This window comes from Triturus cristatus, chromosome 4_2 (genome assembly GCF_964204655.1).
Source record: "Triturus cristatus chromosome 4_2, aTriCri1.1, whole genome shotgun sequence".
In the NCBI taxonomy this organism is placed as follows: Eukaryota; Metazoa; Chordata; class Amphibia; order Caudata; family Salamandridae; genus Triturus; species Triturus cristatus.
Window position 1 is genome coordinate 378,768,839 of NC_140586.1, and position 21,442 is coordinate 378,790,280.

A 21,442-nucleotide genomic window follows, 5' to 3' on the forward strand; every position below is an offset into this window, starting at 1 on the left:
CATCTCAACCCCGCTACGCTGCTAGATCAGCCCTGGGCGTAGTGGGCGTAGTGAGGCTACGTGAAGCATTATGGAGTGGGGGCAAATCTACACCCACCCGCACACTTCGCGTAGCCCCACTGTGCGCCACCCGCCTCCCTCCCGCCCTCATTTTACAATTACTTCTAAACAATACATAAAGAAAATTACTTACCTGAGCTGCCGCGTCCCGGGGCTCCATCTTGCTGCTTCCTGGATAGCTTCTTCCTCACGAATGCGCATGCGCATTTCTCGGGAGGAAGAAGCTATCCAGGAAGCAGCAAGATGGAGCCCCAGGACGCGGCAGCTCAGGTAAGTAATTTTCTTTATGTAATGTTTATAAGTAATTGTAAAATGAGGGCGGGAGGGAGACGGGCGGCGGGCAACTCTGCTCCGCCGCGGGCTGTGCATAGTCTGCCTCTGCTACGCCTACTTTGCGAAGCGTGAAGTGGGCAGTACTACGTACCCTCCGCGGGCGGAGCGGAGCACTGCACCCACCCTTATGCTAGAAACAGCGTTCCGAGCTGAAATGGATCAAGAAATACAAGACTTCTTTCAGCGAAATCTGGGCTCAGTGGACACGGTGGGGATGGTGTGGGAGGCATTCAAGGTTACTGTCAGGGGCTCTGCATCACTAAAGGGGGGGGGAGAGTGCTCAAAGCCTTGCGACAAACGCTCACTCACTTAGAAAAATAACTTAAACATATAGAGACAGACATAGCCCGCTCGCCTTCCCCTCAGGCATATTTCAAACTTAGGAACAAAATATCCGAATATCAGGAAGAGGCGGATAGAGAATGGCGATTCCGAGGGAAATATTTTAAAGCTCGGCGATATGGTAAGGAGGATCGACCGGGTAAGGCACTGGCTGAGAAAATCAGCGCCCCTAGATTCTCAAATTACGTACTGGAGCCCCAAACCCCGGACGGTGAGAAAGTTAGAAACACCGCAGAGATACTTAGCACATTTCAATCCTTCTATACTACCCTGTACACCTCGAAGTGGCAGCAGGAAATGTCCCTATTACAATATTTAGAACCAGTGGCCCTGGGGTGGCTGAGTGATTCGCAGAGGGGGTTCCTGACGACAGAGTTCAAACTGGATGAAATTAGGGCAGCTATAATGCAGCTCCGCTCTGGGAAGGCCCCTGGACCGGATGGTCTACCCCCGATTTCTATAAGGCATATATAGAGCATCTGACCTCCATCCTTAAAGTATACAAAGAGGCCTTTAAAACAGGAGCACTGCCACCAACAATGAGAGAGGCCACCATTAATTCCCTACTTAAGCCAGGTAAGCCAGCAGATAGGTGCGATTCCTATAGGCCTCTCTCCATGATCAACTGCGATGCAAAAATACTGGCTAAAATTATAGCAAACCGGCTGAGCCTGCTCATGACGGCGCTGGTGATGCCGGATCAGGTGGGATTCGTCCCAGGTCGTACCACTTCCCACAACTTACGAACCCTGTTTGCGGCAATGTCAGATATGGACCCAGACCTCGAGGCAGTTGCTTTGTTTTTAGACACCACCAAGGCGTTTGACTTGGTGGAATGGGACTATCTGTTTGGCATTCTGCAGTGGTTGGGAATGCCGAATTACTTTTTAGCTTGGATATGCTTGCTTTACAAGCACCTGCAAGCAAAGGTTATAGCGAATGGAGCCAGCTCACCCTGGTTCACCATCACAAGAGACACCTGCCAAGGGTGTCCGATATCACCCCTTTTATTTGCTCTAGTGGAAGAGCCTCTGGCGGCCAGGCTTAGACAGTTACACAGAGAGTGGGCTCTAGAATATCCTACACGGCATGTGCTACTTTCCCTTTACGTGGATGACATCACTCTATATTTTCGGAAACCCCAGTCCAGCCTCAATCCCATTCTGAGGGAGTTTGTCATGTTCGTAGAATTGTCCGGTATAAAAATAAATTGGGGAAAATCTCAACTGTTTCCGCTAACAGACGCTGTACGCCCTTACCCCCACGACTATCCCATTGAATGGTGCTCTAGTGAAGTTAAATATCTGGGCATAACCATTGCCAGAGATAGCTCAGAGCTCCTGCGAGCTAATTATGGTAGGGTGATCGACCACGTCACTGAGTCGGTGGGCAGATGGATAGCATTGCCCCTGTCGATGGCAGGAAGGATCTCTTTAATGAAGATGGCGATACTACCGAAACTGCTGTACCTTTTTATTAATCTCCTCTATGCACCAGGACCGGCCTTTTTTAAGACCCTCAAAACTCATAATATACGGCTTGCTTGGGGTGGAAAGCAGCCCAGATTGAAATGGGACATACTGACGCACCTTTATACGCAGGGAGGCTTCGAGGCCCCTGACTTTGAACTATACTATTTAAGTGCACAGGCACACTACACAACGTATTGGTTTCATCTGCCACCCTCCATGCCACACTTAGCGATAGAACTATACTACACACAGCCCACCCCGATGTCCAGATTCATTGCCACGCAACCAAGAAAGAGTGATGTGTACTCCACCACTGTGAAGTGCATGGTGGAGGCATGGGAGAAAATTGTGCGCCGACTGAACATGGAAATGCTTTACTCCCCTCTGCTCCCAGTAACTGGACATCCGGCTCTAGAGCTCATCCAGGAGCCACGGTGTTGCCAATTCCTTAATAGGTTGAACATAGTGACCTGAGGCGATCTGTACCTAAACGGCACATTTCGCACCAAAGACCAGTTTTTCCACAATAGAGAACCTGGTCCGGTGGACTTATTTTTATACGTTCGATTAAGGCAGAGTGTTAGAGCCGTGACCCCTAACTACCCTGCCGAACCCCCCTCATTGAAACCGATTCACAGCTTACTCCAGACTGATAGCCCTGCCCACGTCATTTCTCTTATATACCATAGTACATAGACAGAGATGCAAGAGTACATGGGGACAGCTAAGGTGCGTTGGGAGCAAGAGATAGGAGAGCCTCTGGATGACAAAAAATTGAGCTATTGCTGTGAGCAGACAGGCAAGATATCAGCAAATAGCCGGCTATGAATTATTCACTATAGCTATCTCCAGCGACTCTACTACACCCCGGTGAAACTTTTTTAATTCAAGTTGCGAGACAGCGATGCTTGTGAACAGTGTGGGCAGGAGAAGGAGGGATTCCTACATCTAGCTTGGGAGTGCGGTGTGATACGAATGTTCTGGGGCGAGGTACTAGGAGCACTAGGGCAAATGGCTGCCTCAACAATTGCACAATCACCACCGGTGGCCCTTTTAGGCTACACAGCAGATATACATCCGACCTGCTGTAGACTCATTTCATTGGGGCTCCAACTAGCCAAGTGACGGGTGGCGTGCAGGTGAGGTAGAGGGTGCGTCCCTAAATTTAAAGATTGGTTTAAAGATCTCCTCATGTGGCAGGAACATACATTAATATATGCAGAACTCCTGGCTGTTACCTCTAGGCCAAGGGACATCTGGGGCCCATTGCGCGCATACCTACTTGCAAATCCAGAGGCGACTGGCGACGTGAATGACCCTCTGCCCCCCACCACTGACCAGGTAAGCTGAACTGGCCGAGTTTGTGGCCCGGACTCCTGCCCACAGACTTGCGCGACTCCCCCTGGAAAATCTCTACAAAGTTTGCAACTGGGCTTCGGGTAATTGTGGACATGGAAATGGCAGTGTCTGACTATTGCACGACTAACACGCTTTATCTATCCTGATCTTCAAGACCGACAATGTTCTGGGTAATTAATGCGAGTAACAGGGGAAAATGTCATGGTTGATTTATTTTTGCATGTCACTCTCACTGACAATCTTGGGAACTGAGCTTACTGTGCACATTGTATGCTGTATTTAAGAAATGTTAATATATTTTTTTTTTTTAAACGCAGTAGTAACCTAATGTCTTCATAGAGAATGTTTGAAGTATGCAGACCATAAAGATGCCTCAAGACCCTAGTGCAGACTCGCATCTTCCCCTCTCCACTATAGTTGACTTCTGCTGATTCATCTATTTTTAGGTCTCGCCTGGCGTTGGAGCGCATGCGCTCCTCGCCTGCGAGAGCTATAGTAAACAAGTTACTTTTGAGAAAGGGACTCAAGCCCCGCCCCTCATTTCCATTGGGTAGCGTCAGCGTTTATGGTAAACGCTGGCTTCCCATTGGAAAGGAGGGTTTTTCGTTGCCTCCCTTTTGATTTTTTGCCGGACTGGCTCGCCTGATTCACGGCTGTGGTGAATACTTTTCTTATCTGTTTGTTTATTTAACAAGCAGATAAGAAAAGGCTTCACGACATGGAGCTCAGAGACGCACGGGGTCACGGGGAGGACAAGGCAATGGTGAGCGATTGTTCTTTATTTGGAGCGTGTTTTTGTTCAGCCTTCTCCCTCTCATTTTAAAGCCCTTTGTGTTCTGTTTCTATTACTCTCTTCTTTATTACTAAGTAGTGCAGCAGGTGCAGTGGCAGTGGGGCACAGGGCTCCAATTCACCCAATTATGCATATTATTTTTACTACACACATGAACAACGGAACCCATGTGTTACCGTTTATCGCTGCTTGCATCAGGGCCTGGGTCAACACTGCTATGATACTGCACATATGACGTAACTCGTCAGAGCCGGCAAGAAGACGAGGACGCTCCGTTACAAAATGCAGGTAGGTGGGCAGAAAAATGCCATTGCGTCAAAAGTCAGCCGACCACGTCAATCGCAACTGACCCTGTTGGGTCGCCTCGTGCCGCAGCAGCAGGTTGGGACGTCTTAAGACAGAGGCGTGAAAAGCAGTGGTAGGAGACTACTTACCGACACTGCCAAATGTAGCTATGCCAATAAAGCAGCATTGTGTTGTACTGCAAGATGACTAGCTACAGTGTAAAACTTTTGGACAGGGGACAAAGAGGCTGTCAGGAGCCTCAGGTCACCTTCAGCCGTCTCCGCGAGCCGTGGGTGTGGGTGTGGGGATGGGATGTTCCAGTCAGGAGGGTAAAGTCACAGCGGCAGCTCATGTTTCAGGGTCACGCCTCACTCGGGACCGAGCGTCTAAATAGAGATCGCATCCCAATATAGCTCCCTGGCGACGTGCAATATTAGTGAGCAGCGCTACTGTTTGTGTTTTTGTCTATACACCGGCATGTGTTGATGCAGGGCTGGGCTGGGCAGGATCCACCACGGGCAGGGCTGGGCTGGACTGACACCCTCTTCCCTGTCTGACGGCGCACAGCGACTGAGCAGCACTCACCACAGGATGCTGCGCCGGACGGACTGACGTGAATCAGCAGCAACATCCCGAGCCGGCCTCCGGAAAGCAACTAACGCCCTGCAACCACACCGGTAGCAGCCTGGGCAGGCCACACACCTCACAGCTGGCTATGCCGTTTACTTTTGATCCTTATTAACGCCATATTGCACTGAAGGTTGATTCTACCAGCAATATGAGAGTAAATCAATGTGATCCTGACTTGAGAGGGCCCTGGTACGGAAACAGGATTGTGATTGGTCCATGAAAGGATACAACAGACTGCAGCCCTCTGAGATATGAACACTGAGCTGCAGTGTGACCCTATACATGAGGGATGCGCAAACCTCTAGGTTTGGCCTGATGTGTTTGTTCCCCAATAGGAAAGATGTGATTAAAATGGCGCTCACTGCTTGTGAGCCCCCTACAGGTACCATTGAGCCCAAACTGGCTGACCCCGGGGATGTGGTGGCAGCTACCAGGGTGCACATCTGCGCGGCTGTCTTCGTCTGGTTGGCCACTGGCACCACCATTGCCAGTCTGAACAAGTGGATATTCCACGTGTACAATTTTCAGTTCCCACTGCTGCTGTCTACCCTGCACATGCAAAAGGTGTTGCATTTAGGTGAGTTTAAGGTATTGGCATTGTAAATGACAATGCCTTTTATTTATGTTTTAAAAACTAAAACAAAAATAAAAGGCATTGTCATTTGCAATGTCAATAGCCCAAACTCGCGTTAATGCGAGACCTATTGCATTGCAAATCTATGTTGTAGGAAATTTGAACCTTATTGATTATATATAGTCATGTTTATATGTGATGGTTGTTATTGAACATGGCCTCTTTTACCCACAGCTCTGGTCGTTAAGTCTTGATTTGTGGGTTATGATGGGTGAGGGGCCAGGAACAACCTGGGGTGGGTCCGGGTCCTATGGACAAAAAGTGTACTATAGGGAAACGCGCCATTAGGACTCGGGTCCCCGGGATCCCTGCCACGCCCCCATGACTCCTGGAGGAAGGGCTGGTCGCCAAAATCAGCAGGAATCACTTCCGGGGCGAGACTTACGTCATTTCCTGCCGATAGTGGGGGGAGGAGATGGCGGGGGGCCTATTTAGGGCACCTGGCCCAGGGCCTCGCCCTCTCTTCCTTACGGTGCCGGCCCCGTGTGCAGTGGACATCGTGATTCAGCCACCCACCCATCCCTAGAATTAGGGAAGGTGTAGGAAGTTGCACTAAGAGTGGAGGTAAGGAGGCCACATCAATTGCCTTACATTGTTAGGGGGAGTCTTATATTTATCCATTCAATGAGAACATAGTCTCAATTATGCTATTGCTTTTATTGCAGCTTGAGAAACAGTTGACAATGAAAGTGAGCTTGTACCCCTTCTCTTCCACACTTGGTGGTCATCAGACATGCCGCCTAATTTTGACAAGGGCTTTATCATAGCCCTTTTACTCAGTGAACTTTCAGTTGATTCAACAGATGTGTCTAGCTAGCATTGCACTGGACGGTGCCTTGGTTAATTCAAGAGTTGAGAAAAAAGTGATCATCTACACCTCCAGCTATATGTCCAGTTGAACCAAGTCTTGGAAATTTGCCAATCTAGCCTTTAGTGTTTTGGTATATTACCAAGACTGTCACGATTGCTATCTGTATTGATGTTAAATCCATATGTTATGAGAGAAACCCTCTACATAGTCAAATGGATGGACTTGTCGCTGGACTCCTTCATTTTGCACATCTCATCCTAGCAGGCTACCGAGTAGCCACACTGGTTCTCTCTGAATAGTTCTTTGATTTGTGCCTCTTTTTTCTCTGCGACAAAAATCAGTGACCTGGATGCGAAATTTCAGATTAAGTACAATCTCAGGTTTTTTTCCCCCCTGTTCCAGCAAGTCGCTCCTGAACTGCGTTCAGAAAGTTACAATCCTGAGTGATGGGAGCAAACAATAGGCACAGTGTGACAAGTAAAGGCAGGAGGCAGTTTTTTTCTGAAATAGCGGAGACAGGAAAGCCCCTGAGTTACCTCCTGCATCCTTTCCAAAAATGTCCACTAATCTAATGGTATAAACGGTAGTCTGGCGACATGTGATGGAGGTGGGTTCAACAGAACTGAGTCAGGATGAGACCGAGGGTATTGCTAGAATCTATGGAGGTGTATGTGTGTAGATTGCAGGGATGGGTGCAGCTATGCTCTGTAAGGAACCTTCTTCAGCTTTCGGACTTTATCTTTGAGTCATACAAGGGTGTCTGTCTGTGGGTTTTTGCTCACAGTCTGGTCTGCGGAATCAATACGGGCTCAATTGGCATATGCATGTGGATTGTAGTGGCTATATGAGGGTCTCTTGTGGACTATAGTGGCGGGCACTATTTGTTAATCTGTTGCAGGATTATGTTCTGTGGGTGTTCTGTGATGGATCTTCGGACGATGTGGAGCTACTAAAAGTGCAAAATCCTCAACCTCACTGTCAGTGCATTATAGGAATGGTCCACGCCTGCCTTAAGAAAAAAACTGTGCCTTACAACTCCACGGATGCAGTGTTGATCCTATGTCCACCTCCTCTGTGTATATCATTTGAGATGGCCGGTTCGTTGTCAGAAACACAGAAAACTGATTTACACTAATAATGTAGTTTTTCAATTATGATTTTTGTTTTTATTTCTCTTTGCAAAGTCTTGTGACTTGAAGGTCTGTCTAAACTCTTAATTGGAAGACAGGGCCAGAGGGGTATTAAACCGCATTGGCCTGAAACTGAAAACAGAGGATGTTTCACAGTCTTCCTGTAACATTGTAAACGTCTCCCACATGTCCCTACAATCTGTTGCTGTGCCCCGAGCTTTTGACACATATCTTTGTTTGATGAAGTGCCTCTTCAAAGTGCAGTTGCCTCGGTGTCGAGAGCTTTGACCTGCTGGCTCCAACTCTATGAAATATTGCACAAACACCAGGAACACTCGATAGTGCAGGTTAGGAAAGGCCACACAAGATAGCACGACCAGCTGACCCGTTCTGAAGGCTAGCAGTGGGCGAGGAACCGCTCGAGTTAAGGACTGATATGATGTCATTGTGTGTAGAATTTCCCAAAGTACCTATAAATCATAAAGTTGGCAATCCTAGCTGTAAATTCTTATGTAAGCATGGAAATTTACTTTGGCATTAGGGATGGGATATTCAAAAAAAAAATCTTGTCTCTGTTAGCATTTTTCTCACTACTTCCTTCTTGTCCAATATCTCTTTCTCTGTCTGTTGTCTCATGCGTGGTTATTGTTGGATGGCAGTGTTTATTATAGGTAGCTAATGCTGGTGTTTGTGACTGCTTGTTGTCTCCACGAGAGTATCTTGTAATAAAATGATGAAGTTATTTAGTAATATAAGATGTCAAATCAGTGAGAAAAAAGATAAAAGAATTGTATATAAGCAAAGCAATGCTGTTGGTAGCTAAACCCTCAGCATCAAAATTGGAACCATTAAATCCATGCACATTTTTGCACACTTTCACTTGAAGGTGGTAGCTGCATCCATCTGCTTTGAGAGCACAGTCTCAAAACCATGGCAGTGGCAGCAAACGAGGGCGTCATGATCTTGCCTCCTGGTGGTGATAAGGTGGATTTAGCTGGTAATACTTGCTATCTCACCTCTGAGTTTATCAAGTATATGGTGAGTTTGGGTCTCTGCCCCGTCGTCAGTCTGAGGCCACCACCTCTTATTGTAATATAAGTGTGTAAAACATCGGTATCTGATCTGTTGTCTAAGTGGGACCTTCAGAAACGATTAGCCATCAAGATTCAATCACTTCAGTGGGCAGTCTTTTTTTTTTGTATTATGAACTTTATTAAAGTTGCGGTGCGATTGAGGGTAACTAGAGGGCAAGCCTGATTGTCATCATCACAAGGAATTGTGTTTTTTTTTACTAGCCTCTTTCTTAACTTTGTATGTAATCTCAGGGTTCTGATAATGTTTTAATTGTATTTTAACTGCTTGTATATATGTGCTTTTATGGTGTTTTTTAATCATCGAACAAAGTATGACTGAAGTTGACAGTGGGCAGACATTCACTAATAATGCTCAACTGTGGGCACTTTTACTCCCTCCATGTAAGATTCGGAGGTGCTTTTAGGAGTTTCTACAGGGGGCTGAAGACCTGCCTTTTCGCCACCACCTATGTGCTTCCAATGCTTGAAGTGGATCTATAGAAGTGCAAGGGCTCCTAATCCCAGAGTACCAGTTTGCTACTCAGAAGTGCTTGTAATCTTCCATTAAGTTTGCACCCTTGTTGTTAAGCACTTGCACTTTACTTTTCAATTAAAGAAGTGAGACACTCAGTGCCTTGTAGTGCGTGCCCATTTAAAGCAATAACCCTACCAATTGTACATTGCTTTGAAGAAGCTCAGAGATCAACCACATGAGCCTGCTTACCTTCTTATTGCAGTGGGCGTCACGCACCATGCAGCACTATAAAATCACCCATGCTACATTAATGAAGAAGTCGGATGTGTAGCACTAACCTTCACAAAAAGCCAGCAGAAAGCAGCAATAATAAAGTAATTGATAATGTGGAGCGTGAATGGGTCTGGAGTGATTAGATGCTGACCTGCCTCTACCTTTCTTCATAATTGCAGCAGCAAGAGTATGGCTTCTCTGCCTCTGGTCCCTCCTTGGTTAATGTCCGAAGGAAAAACTGTTCTTTTAAAGCTTTGTTGCAAAATTCTTGAATTGCAAGAAAAGGTAGAAATGGTAAAATGTTGAGTCAATTTGAAATCCATACAAAGTTCAAACTAAATTTACAAGGAAATAATATTCTCAAGAAAGCTAATCAAATGCATGTACTGTGAAACCACCTTAACACACTATACTGGTTTCTAACTAACAAGGTCTCCCAACAGGGTTCCTCTTGGGTGGTCTGCTTTCAACAGTGCATTTCTAGTAATTAAATTCCGTCTTCAATTGTGTAATTCTATTGGAAAAAAGACAAATTGTTATGAAATAAAGCAGGAAAGCAATCATTTGCTTGCGCTGTGTTATATACTGCAAAAATGCCCTATTTGAGGAAATCTGAAGGCTGATTGTGTCTGGATGATGGAGCAGCTGTGGACGCGGGGTATTCTCAGTGGCTTATTAACGCGTAATCCAATTGAGGGGATTCCAGTAAGGCGTACAGAATGACTGTTTATATGATTTTCCCCTGCTATATTAAGACCCACACAAGCCTGTTCTCATGAAAAGAAACAATTATTCCCCAATTCGTTTACATGCTACCCATAACCTGCTAATTATTTTAGGAAATGACAGATTTTCTGAATTGTACTTGATCACTCCAACAAAGAATATGTCAGTGCCTCTGAGTAGGCTTGTTGATTTTTCCCCTTATCTCTGTTGAATTGAAGTAATGTCTTCCTACCATATGTTTTAAATAAAACCTTGGTTTTCTCATCTTATTTTAGTGCACCAATGCCATATTTGATTGGAGTTCACTTCAGCTTAATTGAGGTAGGTGCTTTTACTTTGTTCTGGCAAAAATTTAAATATGACTTTTCTTTGTACTGATCATTATTATTCTTAGTATAGACCATAGTCTATAAGCAGTATGTATTTGTTGCTTATAGACTGAGAGAGAAAGATTGTTTATGAATCAAAATAGTGTTTTTTGAAGGCTAAAGGGAAAATGCGATACAGACAGCACTGGTTTTGTTTATAACAAATAATTTCTGTTCGGAAAATAACTGTGATAGTCAGTGTATAACATATGCCTTGGCACATTTTTGTGTTCAGAGTTGGTCTATGAGTTATGAAAAAGGTCTACAATTAACTTGGACTACTTAAATTACTCCCATGTAGAATTATTATATGTCTATGCACATCACGTGTAGATCCCGATAATCTGGCATGGTTTGTCCTTCACTGGAAATGTTTATATGTATTTTTTTGTATGTGTGGTGCCATGGTGCATTTACAGTTGTTGTAAAAGCAGCATCTGCTTATACACATTTGTCTCCAATGTGTATGGTGGTAGCTATGTAGTAAGAAGACCTTGAAATGTTTAACATTTGAAAGTTCAGCGTTTGACTTGCTAGATTCTATTTTTGAAAATCTGGATTTAGCAAGTTCCAGCAGCTCATCAGGTGACCTGGGAAGAGAAACACCTGAACAGTGAAGTGGGGAAAACATTGCCAATGATATAAACACTGTGCAATGCAGAAGGACTTCCTGCCCAGCCTCACATCCAGTGTACTGTCTTGGTGGAAGAGAAGACCTCAGCAACAGCACCTGATTGCAAGTCAATGCACACAAGAGAATTACAGCACCCATGGGGATGAGTGCTGTAGAGCTGTACGAAACCAGAGGGAACATGCACCTTGTCAGGATTATTTTCACCTAATCTTTGAAGCTAACTTGGAATTAATTGGATAACTCGATTGATGGCTACTTTCCCATGATTGAATATAATATTCTCATTTGTGCTTATCCATTATTCCCCTCTTACTCAAGGAGCGCTACATATCTATTTAGAGGATACCAAGAACGAGTGACAGATCCCTGGCTAGCTCTGATTTTATAGGCAAGAAATACACCCCTGGACTGAGGATGAGGCATATGCAAATGAACCCTGATCAAGAAAGAAGTAGATTGTAGAATGCTGAAAACCTACCATTATAAATCCAGAGACCGAGATCTTGCTGTGATGTACTTGGAAGCCCTAAGGTAGACCACAACCATGACCTCTAGAGCTGTACATTCATGAATAAGCACCCTTTCTTGTGTGAGTCTGTAGTGTATAAGCCCAAGCACCTTTTCCTTTTTGGCCCCATCATCTATAGTGACTCTTGCTCTCGGCTCATGACCCTCGTCCCAATAAACAATAGCAGGGATGAGACCGACACGTGTGATCCCATTGTTGACCAAATTTTACATTGCGGCTTGTCACTCTCTACAAGTCCCTTTACTTGATACCATGGGCTAGGACCCATCAATCCCCTTACGAAGGGTCAAGAAGCTGTTTAAGATGTGATCTAAATAAGCCCTGTGAGGCATTTCAGTTTTGGAAAACTCACACTTAATTCACAGTATCAACCTAGTGTCTTCATAGACAATGTTGTAAGTATGCAGACCATAAAGACGCCTCAAGACCCTATTTCAGACTCGCATCTTTGCCTCTCTATTATAGTTGGCTTCCGCTGATCCATCCATTTTTATATTTATCCATTCAATGAGAACATTGTCGATTGTTTCTTCTAGGTATATGTCAACCATACTCTCAGTGATGCTGTGATCTTCACTGAGTCTGGTGCTGCAGTCGTAAGGTCAGTCCTGCTCTCAAAGATGATCAGTTCCCTGAGCAGCACAAGCAGGAAGACTTGGTCACACCATGTGTGAAGGCTGATTGACAAAACAAGGCTCTAGCATAACCCCTCCAGAACCGTGTGACAATACTCGCATCCTCTCCTCTTGCTGCTAAAGTGACTACTGCTGCAAAGAGTATAAGTGTGGACTTAGAAGGCTGCTAAGTCACCTCCAAATGTAGCAAGCACGGCAGGAAGAATATTGTGCAACCTGCCCTATTCTCTTAGAGCTAACACTGCACTTGCCTATAGTCTTGTGACAATTTTAACTATATTCCTTGTTCCCACTACCAAGCCCAGAAAAGTTAGAGTAACTTTATACGCATGCAGATTTGAAATGCTATAAACATTTTAACATTTCCTAACCTATCAACGGAATAATAATTAGTCTTATATCTGTTTCTAAAAAGAATTAGACTGTTTGGGGACTGTCATTTTTTGTAGTGAAGATGTGCTGGCTTAACTGTTTTACCCCAGCACCACCCTCCAAAAGCAAGCCTAAAATGTCCATCTTCACCACACACTGAAAGCCAAAGCCTAAAAAGGTGGTACTTGGCAACTCATTGAGCTTGTAGTAGTTCTTCACTCCCTGTTCCGAATGATAGTGGCAATTCACGGAGCTTGTCATAGTTATTGAGTCCCAAAGGCCTTGGACAACTGGACTTGCATATGTATGTTGCCATTAGAAGACCTACGATCCAGTTGTACTAAGTTTTCTCATGTCCGCGGCTGGGACAATAGACATCACTTCCTGGCCCAAGTACTTGCCAGGAAGTGAATGAAAGGGAAAGGATATTATAGCACAGGATAGCATAGGAACAGAGTGTTGGGAGACCAGCTCTCCTCAGACATAGAGAAAGAAACATATTAAAGAAGGCTAACAAAAGGTAATACAACAGCATGTGTACCTACCTCTTTGTCACTTGTGCCAAGTGCACCTACAGCATAACATGGTGCTGAAGTTCTTGTAATAGTTATTGTTGATTTTGTTTTTCTTTTTACCTTATGCTCTGTTATACGTTTCTACACATGTCTGGCAAACCACATTACACAGTATACTTTAAAATTTGCAACGTATCGCTGTCGTTTTGTTCTGATCTATAGCCCTTGTTTTTCTCAAGTTGGTTGGCTGCGAATCATTCTTTGTAAGCCAGCACACATGCCGCATATTGCTCTGGGTTTGGCAAGCAATTCACAACCCTAAAATATTTAGGGAATAGGTGAAAATGAAACATGTTCACTCTTGCTGTGGTTTGCTGGCTACAATGCAAATTTAAATTAAATCTCACCAATTCAAGAGCCTTAACAACCCCCCCCCCTTCCCCCAATCAATTTTTCCATCCTTGCTCACTGTTATGGAATTAAATCAGTAAAAGGATCTTACCATAAATTACATGATAAGTGGGGCGAGACTTCAACTTGTCCTTCTTCATATTTGTCCCAATACACATGGGAATGAGACAGCACCTGAAAAGTGATGAGAACACTAGAAAGGTAACCCGCATTGTGCCGACGTAAAAATAAATTAGTCAGTGACTGGCTACTCTTTGAGGTCTGGTGATGATGGAGTAGCAGCATCTGTATGACATCATTCCAAGAGTGCACACCTGTCAACCTTACGATGCCAGAGCTGGGGTGTCACTTTATGTGGAGACGGGTACAAAGATGTGGCTAGTGCTGGTTAAGCCTCAGACTGTGGAAACGGTGCCTGGTGAAGCTTACAATGTGACTCAAGGCACAGTCGGAAAACAACAAGACTATACCTTCCAGGAAGAGGATGTCCCAGTGAAGTCAGGCAAGACGATGCAGAAAGCCTGATATGTGTGGGAGCGTTTTTGCCCTACTGCATAATGAAGTCTCGGATGGCAAACAATGATATCTTCGAAGGGAACATTAATGAAGAAGAGGAAAACGACTTGGTGCTGCTGTAAGGCCAGTTTTAAGAGCAGGCTGTCTATCCCTTGAGCATACCTCATTGAGGAGTTTGTGGTCATCATTGGTCGAGCCCTAGTCCTTGCTTCCTCTTTAGAGGCATGATGGTGGAGAGGTAGGATATATGTACAATGAGGATTAAGTCACCCTGGAACTCCAACAAGCAAATAGAGTAGTTGTAAGTGCCTCTAGGTGTGGATTTTAAGTTAAACTAATCTCTTGCTTACAACTAAGCTAAGTGTAGAAAACTCAGTGCTTGGTAAATATAATGTCTAATATTCCATTGACGTAAACTTAAACAAAATAGTATGCTTCTATAGCGTGTTGCCTTACATAGGTGATCTTTTTTTCAAAAGAACAATAATAAATGCTGACATTTGCCAGAGTCATTATATTAGCTAACTATCTAATTCACTTCACTTCCATAATGATGTATTATCCACTAACTGTCAACCAAATAGACCCTCTCTGTATATTGATGATACGGTCATAACATGATACAGATTTTTTTTCTAGCTAACAAGGACTTTGAACATGGTGCATCTTGGGTGGTCTGGTTTCAACGGTCTTTTTCTGGTAATTCACTTTAAACGTTAATCTAGTAACTATATTGGGTTAAAGATAGATTGTTATAAGCATAAAGGAGCAAAGCAGACAAGTTACACATACAGTATTACATCTTGAGAAAGATTCAGCACTTTAACTGCATAAATTTTTGCTATGCCCTCTGGCTTACATTTACCCTATCGAGGACACCTGCATACTCCCTATTCTTTGTATCATCAATAGAATTGGGTCTTGTGCACAAAGCTGTCCATGCACAGTATGCTGTGCATTGAACTGAGCACTCTTAGTTTAATAGTACCTGAAGACTTGGAAGTGGTGATGAACTGCCTTGACAAGCTTCTGTCTTTGGAAATGCTGCCTTGGTATGAAGGTAAATATGGGCAGATTGATAGAATATACCTATAGAGCTAATGTGAGGTGATGGAGGCCCTGGAATAAGATATTGATGTGGAAAAGGATGAGGATGAAGAGGCGATGGCCACAAAGAAGGTCGTTTGAGCATTCTAGAATAAACTACGGCAGTGATTCTTAACCTGTGGTCTCGGAACCACTGGGGGTCCACCACCTGAACTCAGGGGGTCTGTGATGTCTTAGAAAATTCAATAATATTAACAGATTAATAATGTATATGTAAATAAAGAAGCAAAATATAACATTGAAAATTTTAAAACGTTAAGTAAACGTGAAGGAATTTGCAGTTGGTGGATAAACATTAACTTGGTGTCCTCAGATTGATTTGTTGAGTCAATGCAAAGGAATCAGACATAATATAATATGGATAATGGGTTGTTTTAGGTGGGTTTGCGAAAAGCCCCAACCTTCCCACCTAAATAAAAATGTTGACGTATTTTGTATTTGTGAATGAAATAAAATATTTCATCATTTGTGTATGTGATGAGTGCTTGTTTCTGTATTTTTGTGTATTATTCTGAGGTTCAAATCATCCAAATTGCCTAAGCCGGGATTCACAGCTTCCAGTAGTGACTCAGTGGGGGTCGCGGGACTCCAATAGGGATTCAGTGGGGATGCCCAGATTTAATGATTGAGTGGGGGGGTCGACAGAAGTCAAAAGATTGAAAGCTACTGAAAAAAGGCAATAAAGGTGATGAGAGCACTGGGTCTATAACTGAAATTAATGGAACAGTAAAGAATGTAGAAGAGAGTGTGGCCTCCACAGAGGCAATCTTTCTACAGTAGACCTCTTGCAGCTGCACAGTGTAACTAAGATGACAGCTAGTTAGGAAGAAGTAACAGACCGTAAAGACTCATGAACTTAAGAAATAGAAGAGGATGTGCAACCTCCCTGTATCCTGGCATCTTAGGGCCTGAATTACGAGTTTGGCGGTCCATAGGACCGCCAAACTCACGAAGGAGGTGCGGTTGCAGTTGGAGACTAATGCACCGTATTAAGAGTATGGCGGTCGGACCACCAGGGATCTGTGCTCCCTGGCGGTCTTGCTGCAGTCTGGGAAGCAATATGTTTGGCGGTGCTGCTGTGGCACCACCAAGCATATTAAAACTTTCCCCACTGCCAGCCTTTTAATGGTGGTGAGTCTGCCATGAAAAGGCTGTTGTGGTGGGGAAACAAGGGAGTCCTACAGAGTCCCCTGTACCCCCATTGCATGGGGATGCATGTGCTCCCTGCCTGCATACGACCCCTTTCCTGCGGTCCAGAAACTGCCTTAGGTGCTCCCATTGCGGTTCCTTTTTAATTGGCACCGCTTGCCGTGCCGCCTGTCCGCCAAACAATCTGGCAGGCAAGCGGCGCTGAGGTTTGGCGGTGTGGGAGCGGGTGGTGGCGGTCCAAATCGCCAAAATCAGAATCGGTATTATCAGGAAAAAATTAGAGCTTGATTGCTGTAGCTTAAGTCACCCTGTGGGGCAGCAGCATTAATTTGAACCCTACTCCCTCTCCATAAGGCTAGAAATGACGTTTACTTAGTGGTCTTCAGAGCAATTGTGTGAGAGAACTGTGATAGTGGCGCTTTGGAACTCTAGATTATGATTTTGCTAATCTAAAGGTATAACAGGCGAAGGGCTTGACCTCAGACAGCTTGCCCTTACTGTCGCTGGGCCCCCTGCAGTTTCTGTTTCTGGGGGAGCCATGGCACTTTCGAAAGTTTAGGTGTGAAAAGCCCTTCTATAAAAGACATGTTGCAGTCTGTCTGGCAGGAAGAGAACGTCAGGAAGTTTTTGAACCCTAGCTCTGCCGGCACCTAGGGAAACCTAGCAAACCTATACATTTTTATAAACTAGACACCCAGGGGAATCCAGGATGGGGTGACATGACTGCCTCCCATCAGGTTCTGTTACCCAGAATCCCTTGCAAACCTAAATCATTGTCAAAAAAGCCACATTGTCCCCATATTTCTGTGGTGGAAAGATCTGGAATCTGCGTGGATCCACAAATTTCCACCCACCCCGCATTCCCCAAAGTCTTGCGAGAAAAATGGTACCTCACTTGTTTGGGTCGACCTAGTGCCCGCAACAGGAAACGGCGCAAAACGCAATGTGGTCACACCTCAATTTCGCAGTGAAAAATGACCCTTTTTTGGCAAAGTGCCTAGCTGTAGTTTTTTAACCCTAGCTTTGCCGGCACCTAGGGAAGCTAGCAAACCTATACATTTTTGAAAACCAGGGGAATCCAGGATGGGGTGACTTGACTGCCTCCCACCAGGTTCTGTAACCCAGAATCCCTTGCAAACCTAAAACATTGTCAAAAAAACACATTTTCCCCATATTTCTGTGGTGGAAAGTTCTGGAATCTGTGTGGATAAACAAATTTCCACCCACCCCGCGTTCCGCAAAGTCTTCCGAGAAAAATGGTACCTCACTTGTGTGGGTCAGCCTAGTGCCCGCGACAGGAAACGGCGCAAACGCAACGTGGTCACACCACAATTTCACAGTGAAAAATGACCCTTTTTTGGCAAAGTGCCTAGCTGTAGTTTTTTAACCCTAGCTCTGCCGGCACCTAAGGAAACCTTTCAAACCTATACATATTTGAAAAATAGATACCCAGGGGAATCCAGGATGGGGTGACTTGACTGCCTCCCAACAGGTTCCGTTACTCAGAATCCCTTGCAAACCTAAAAGATTGTCAAAAAAAACACATTTTCCCCACATTTCTGTGGTAGAAAGTTCTGGAATCTGCGTGGATCCCCAAATTTCCACCCACCCCACGTTCCCCAAAGTCTTCAGAGAAAAATGGTACCTCACTTGTGTGGTTCGGCTTAGTGTCCGCGACAGGAAACGGCGCAAAACGCAACATGGTCACACCTCAATTTCGCAGTCAAAAATTACCCTTTTTTGGCAAAGTGCCTAGCTGTAGTTTTCGAACCCTAGCTCTGCCGGCACCTAGGGAAACATAGCAAACCTATACATTTTTGAAAACTAGACACCCAGGGGCTTCCAGGGAGGTATGGCTTGCGTGGATCCCCCAACGTTTCCTTACCCAGAATTCCCTGCAAACCTCCATTTTAGCTGAAAAAAATGACTTTTTTCACACATTTTTGTGTGGGAAAGTGTGGCATCACCGAGCTCACACAAATTTTCTACCACCCAGCGTTCCCCCAGGTCTCCCGATAAAAATGATACCTAACTCGCGTGGGTGGGTCAAGTACCCGCGACAGGCAAGGGCCCAAAACGTATTGAGGAGACATCAAAATGACCGATCACAAAACAACCTGGTTTTGCAATGGGGGGTCACCTGGGTTTTTGTACCCGGGCTCAGCGGCCATATTGGGAAACTACCAAACCCAAACAGTTCTGAAAACTAGACACCCAGGGGAGTCCAACGATGTATGGCTTGCGTGGGTCCCAGAATCACCTGCAAACCTCAAATTTAGCTGAAAAAATCACTTTTTCCATACATTTTTTGCGTGGGATCACAGTGCCGGCACAATTGTCCTACCACCAAGCGTTCCCCTTGTTCTCCCAAGTAAAATGGCACCTCACTTGTGTGGGTGGGCCAAAGTCCTGTGACTAGGAAGAGCCCAAAACATAGGGATTTAGAGAATAGCACCGAGAATTCTAAGCGCTATATTTGTTTTCAAATACGTTTTTCGCCAGTTCTGCTTTGGACACCCACACAAGTGAAGTATCATTTTACTCGGGAGAATAAGGGGAATGCTGGATGGTAGGACATTTGTGCCAGCACGGTGATTCCACACAAAAATATGTTGAAAATAGGTGTTTTTCAACTAAATTTGAGGTTTGCAGGGGGTTCTGTGTAAGGAAACGTTGGGGGATTCACGCAAGCCATACCTCATTGGACTCCCCAGGGTGTCTAGTTTTCAGAAACATGTGGGTTTTGTAGGTTTCCCTAGATGGCGGCAAGCCCCGGGCCAAAAAAACAGGTGCACCCCCCCCACCAGGTAGTTTTGCTTTAGGTAATTTGAAGTCTCCACAATACAATTTGGGCCATTTCCTGTTTCAGCCACTTTGCCTACCCACACAAGTGAGGTACCATTTTTATCGGGAGACCTGGGGGAATGCTGGCTGGGAGGAAGTTTGTGGATCCACCCAGATTCCAGAACTTTCCCACACAGAAATTTGAGAAAAAAGGGATTTCTGCAGCTAAATTTGAGGTTTGCAGGGGATTCTGGGTAGGAAAATGTTGGGGGACCCACGCAAGCCATACCTCCCTGGACTCCCCTGGGTGCCTACTTTTCAGAAATGTGTGGGTTTAGAAGTTTCCCAAGATGGCCGCCGAGCCCGGGGCCAAAAACCCAGGTGGACCCCCCTTGCAAATCCAGGTTGTTTTGTGATAGGTCATTTTGATGTCGCCTCAATAGGTTTTGGGCACTTGCCTGTCACGGGAACTTGACCCAGCCACACGAGTGAGGTATCATTTTTATCGAGAGACTTGTGGCAACTCTGGATGGGAGGAAATTTGTGGATCCACGTAGATTCCAGAACTTTCCCACACAGAAATTTGAGAAAAAAGTGATTTTTTCCAGCTAAATTTGAGGTTTGCAGGGGATTCTGGGTAGGAAAATGTTAGGGGACCCACGCAAGCCATACCTCGCTGGACTCCCCCGGGTAGCTAGTTTTCAGAAATGTGTGGGTTTGGTAGGTTTCCCCAGATGGCCGCCAAGCCTGGGGCCAAAAACTCATGGGACCCCCCTTGCAAAACCAGGTTGTTTTGTGATAGGTAATTTTGATTTCGCATCAATAGGTTTTGGGCCCTTGCCTGAGGTACCAATTTTCTCGGAAGGCTTTGGGGAACGTGGTTTGGCTGGAATTTTGTGGATCCACGCAGATTCCAGAACTTTTCACCACAGAAATGTGAGGAAAATGTGGGGGGTTTTTTGACAAATTTTTAGGTTTGCAAGGGATTTTGGGTAACAGAACCTGGTGAGAGCCAGTCAAGTCACCCCCTCCTGGATTCCCCTGGGTGTCTAGTTTGCAAAAATGTATAGGTTTGCTAGGTTTCCCTACGTTCCGGCTGCACTAGGGCCCAAAATCCACAGGTAGGCATATTGCTAAAAACCAATCCGTGACTAGTCTGCTTTCTGCCGCCCTCGGGGGGTAATTGGGGGGTGGGGTTGCCCAAATGTGCCCCCAAGGGGGGTATAAACACTGTGGCTATTGTTTTGGGGGATGGGGGCATTGGTATGTCCATTCTGGGCAGCCCCCACCGCCACGCATAAAAAAAGCCAGTGTTAAACGTTGGCGTCTAGTGGGCTTTTTGCCCCCCGTGGGGGGCAGATTGGGGGCTACTGCACCCATCTTCCTCCCAGGGGGGCAGTAAGGCTGTAATTTTTGCGGGTGGGGGATGGGGGCATGGGCATGCCCGTTTTGGGCAGCCCCCACCCTAATTCAAATTTGCCCAGAAAAAAATCCCTGCTGACTAGTGGGCTTCTTGCGCCCTCGGGGGTGCAGATTGGGGCTAATGCCCCCATCTGCACCCCCCAGGGGGGGCAGAAAGCCTAATAGATGCCAGGGATTTTTTTGTGCAAATTTTAATTAGGGTGAAGGCATTCGCATGCCTGATTTGGGCAGCCCCAACCCTAATTAAAATTTGCCCAAAATAATCCCTGGCATCTAGTGGACTTTCTGCCCCCCCTGGGGGGCAGATTGGGGCAGTTGCCCCAAATCTTCCCCCCTGGGGGGGCAAAAAGCCTACTAGATGCCAGGGATTTTTGGGGGCAAATCTGAATTAGGGTGGGGGCTGCCCAAAACGGGCATGCCAATGCCCCCACCCTAATTAAAATTTGCACAAAAAAAATCCCTGGCGTCTACTGGGCTTTTTGCCCCCCGGGGGGCAGATTGGGGGCTAATGTCTCAATCTCAGAAAGGCTGTAATTTTTGTGGGGGAGGGGTGGGGGCATTGGCATGCCCATTTTGGGCAGTTCCCACCCTAATTCAGATTTGC

General features: G+C 45.5%; 1 protein-coding gene across 2 annotated transcripts in view; it reads left to right on the top strand.

Moving 5' to 3' along the window:
- The window catches only part of DENND1B (DENN domain containing 1B), a 1,072,082-nt gene that overhangs the window by 703,700 nt on the left and 346,940 nt on the right, over positions 1-21,442 (top strand). For both annotated transcript variants that reach the window (XM_085601836.1, XM_085601835.1), the window contains one exon: positions 10,672-10,717. In XM_085601836.1, the coding sequence (XP_085457962.1) occupies positions 10,672-10,717 (46 nt within the window). The remainder of the gene's footprint in view (positions 1-10,671; positions 10,718-21,442) is intronic.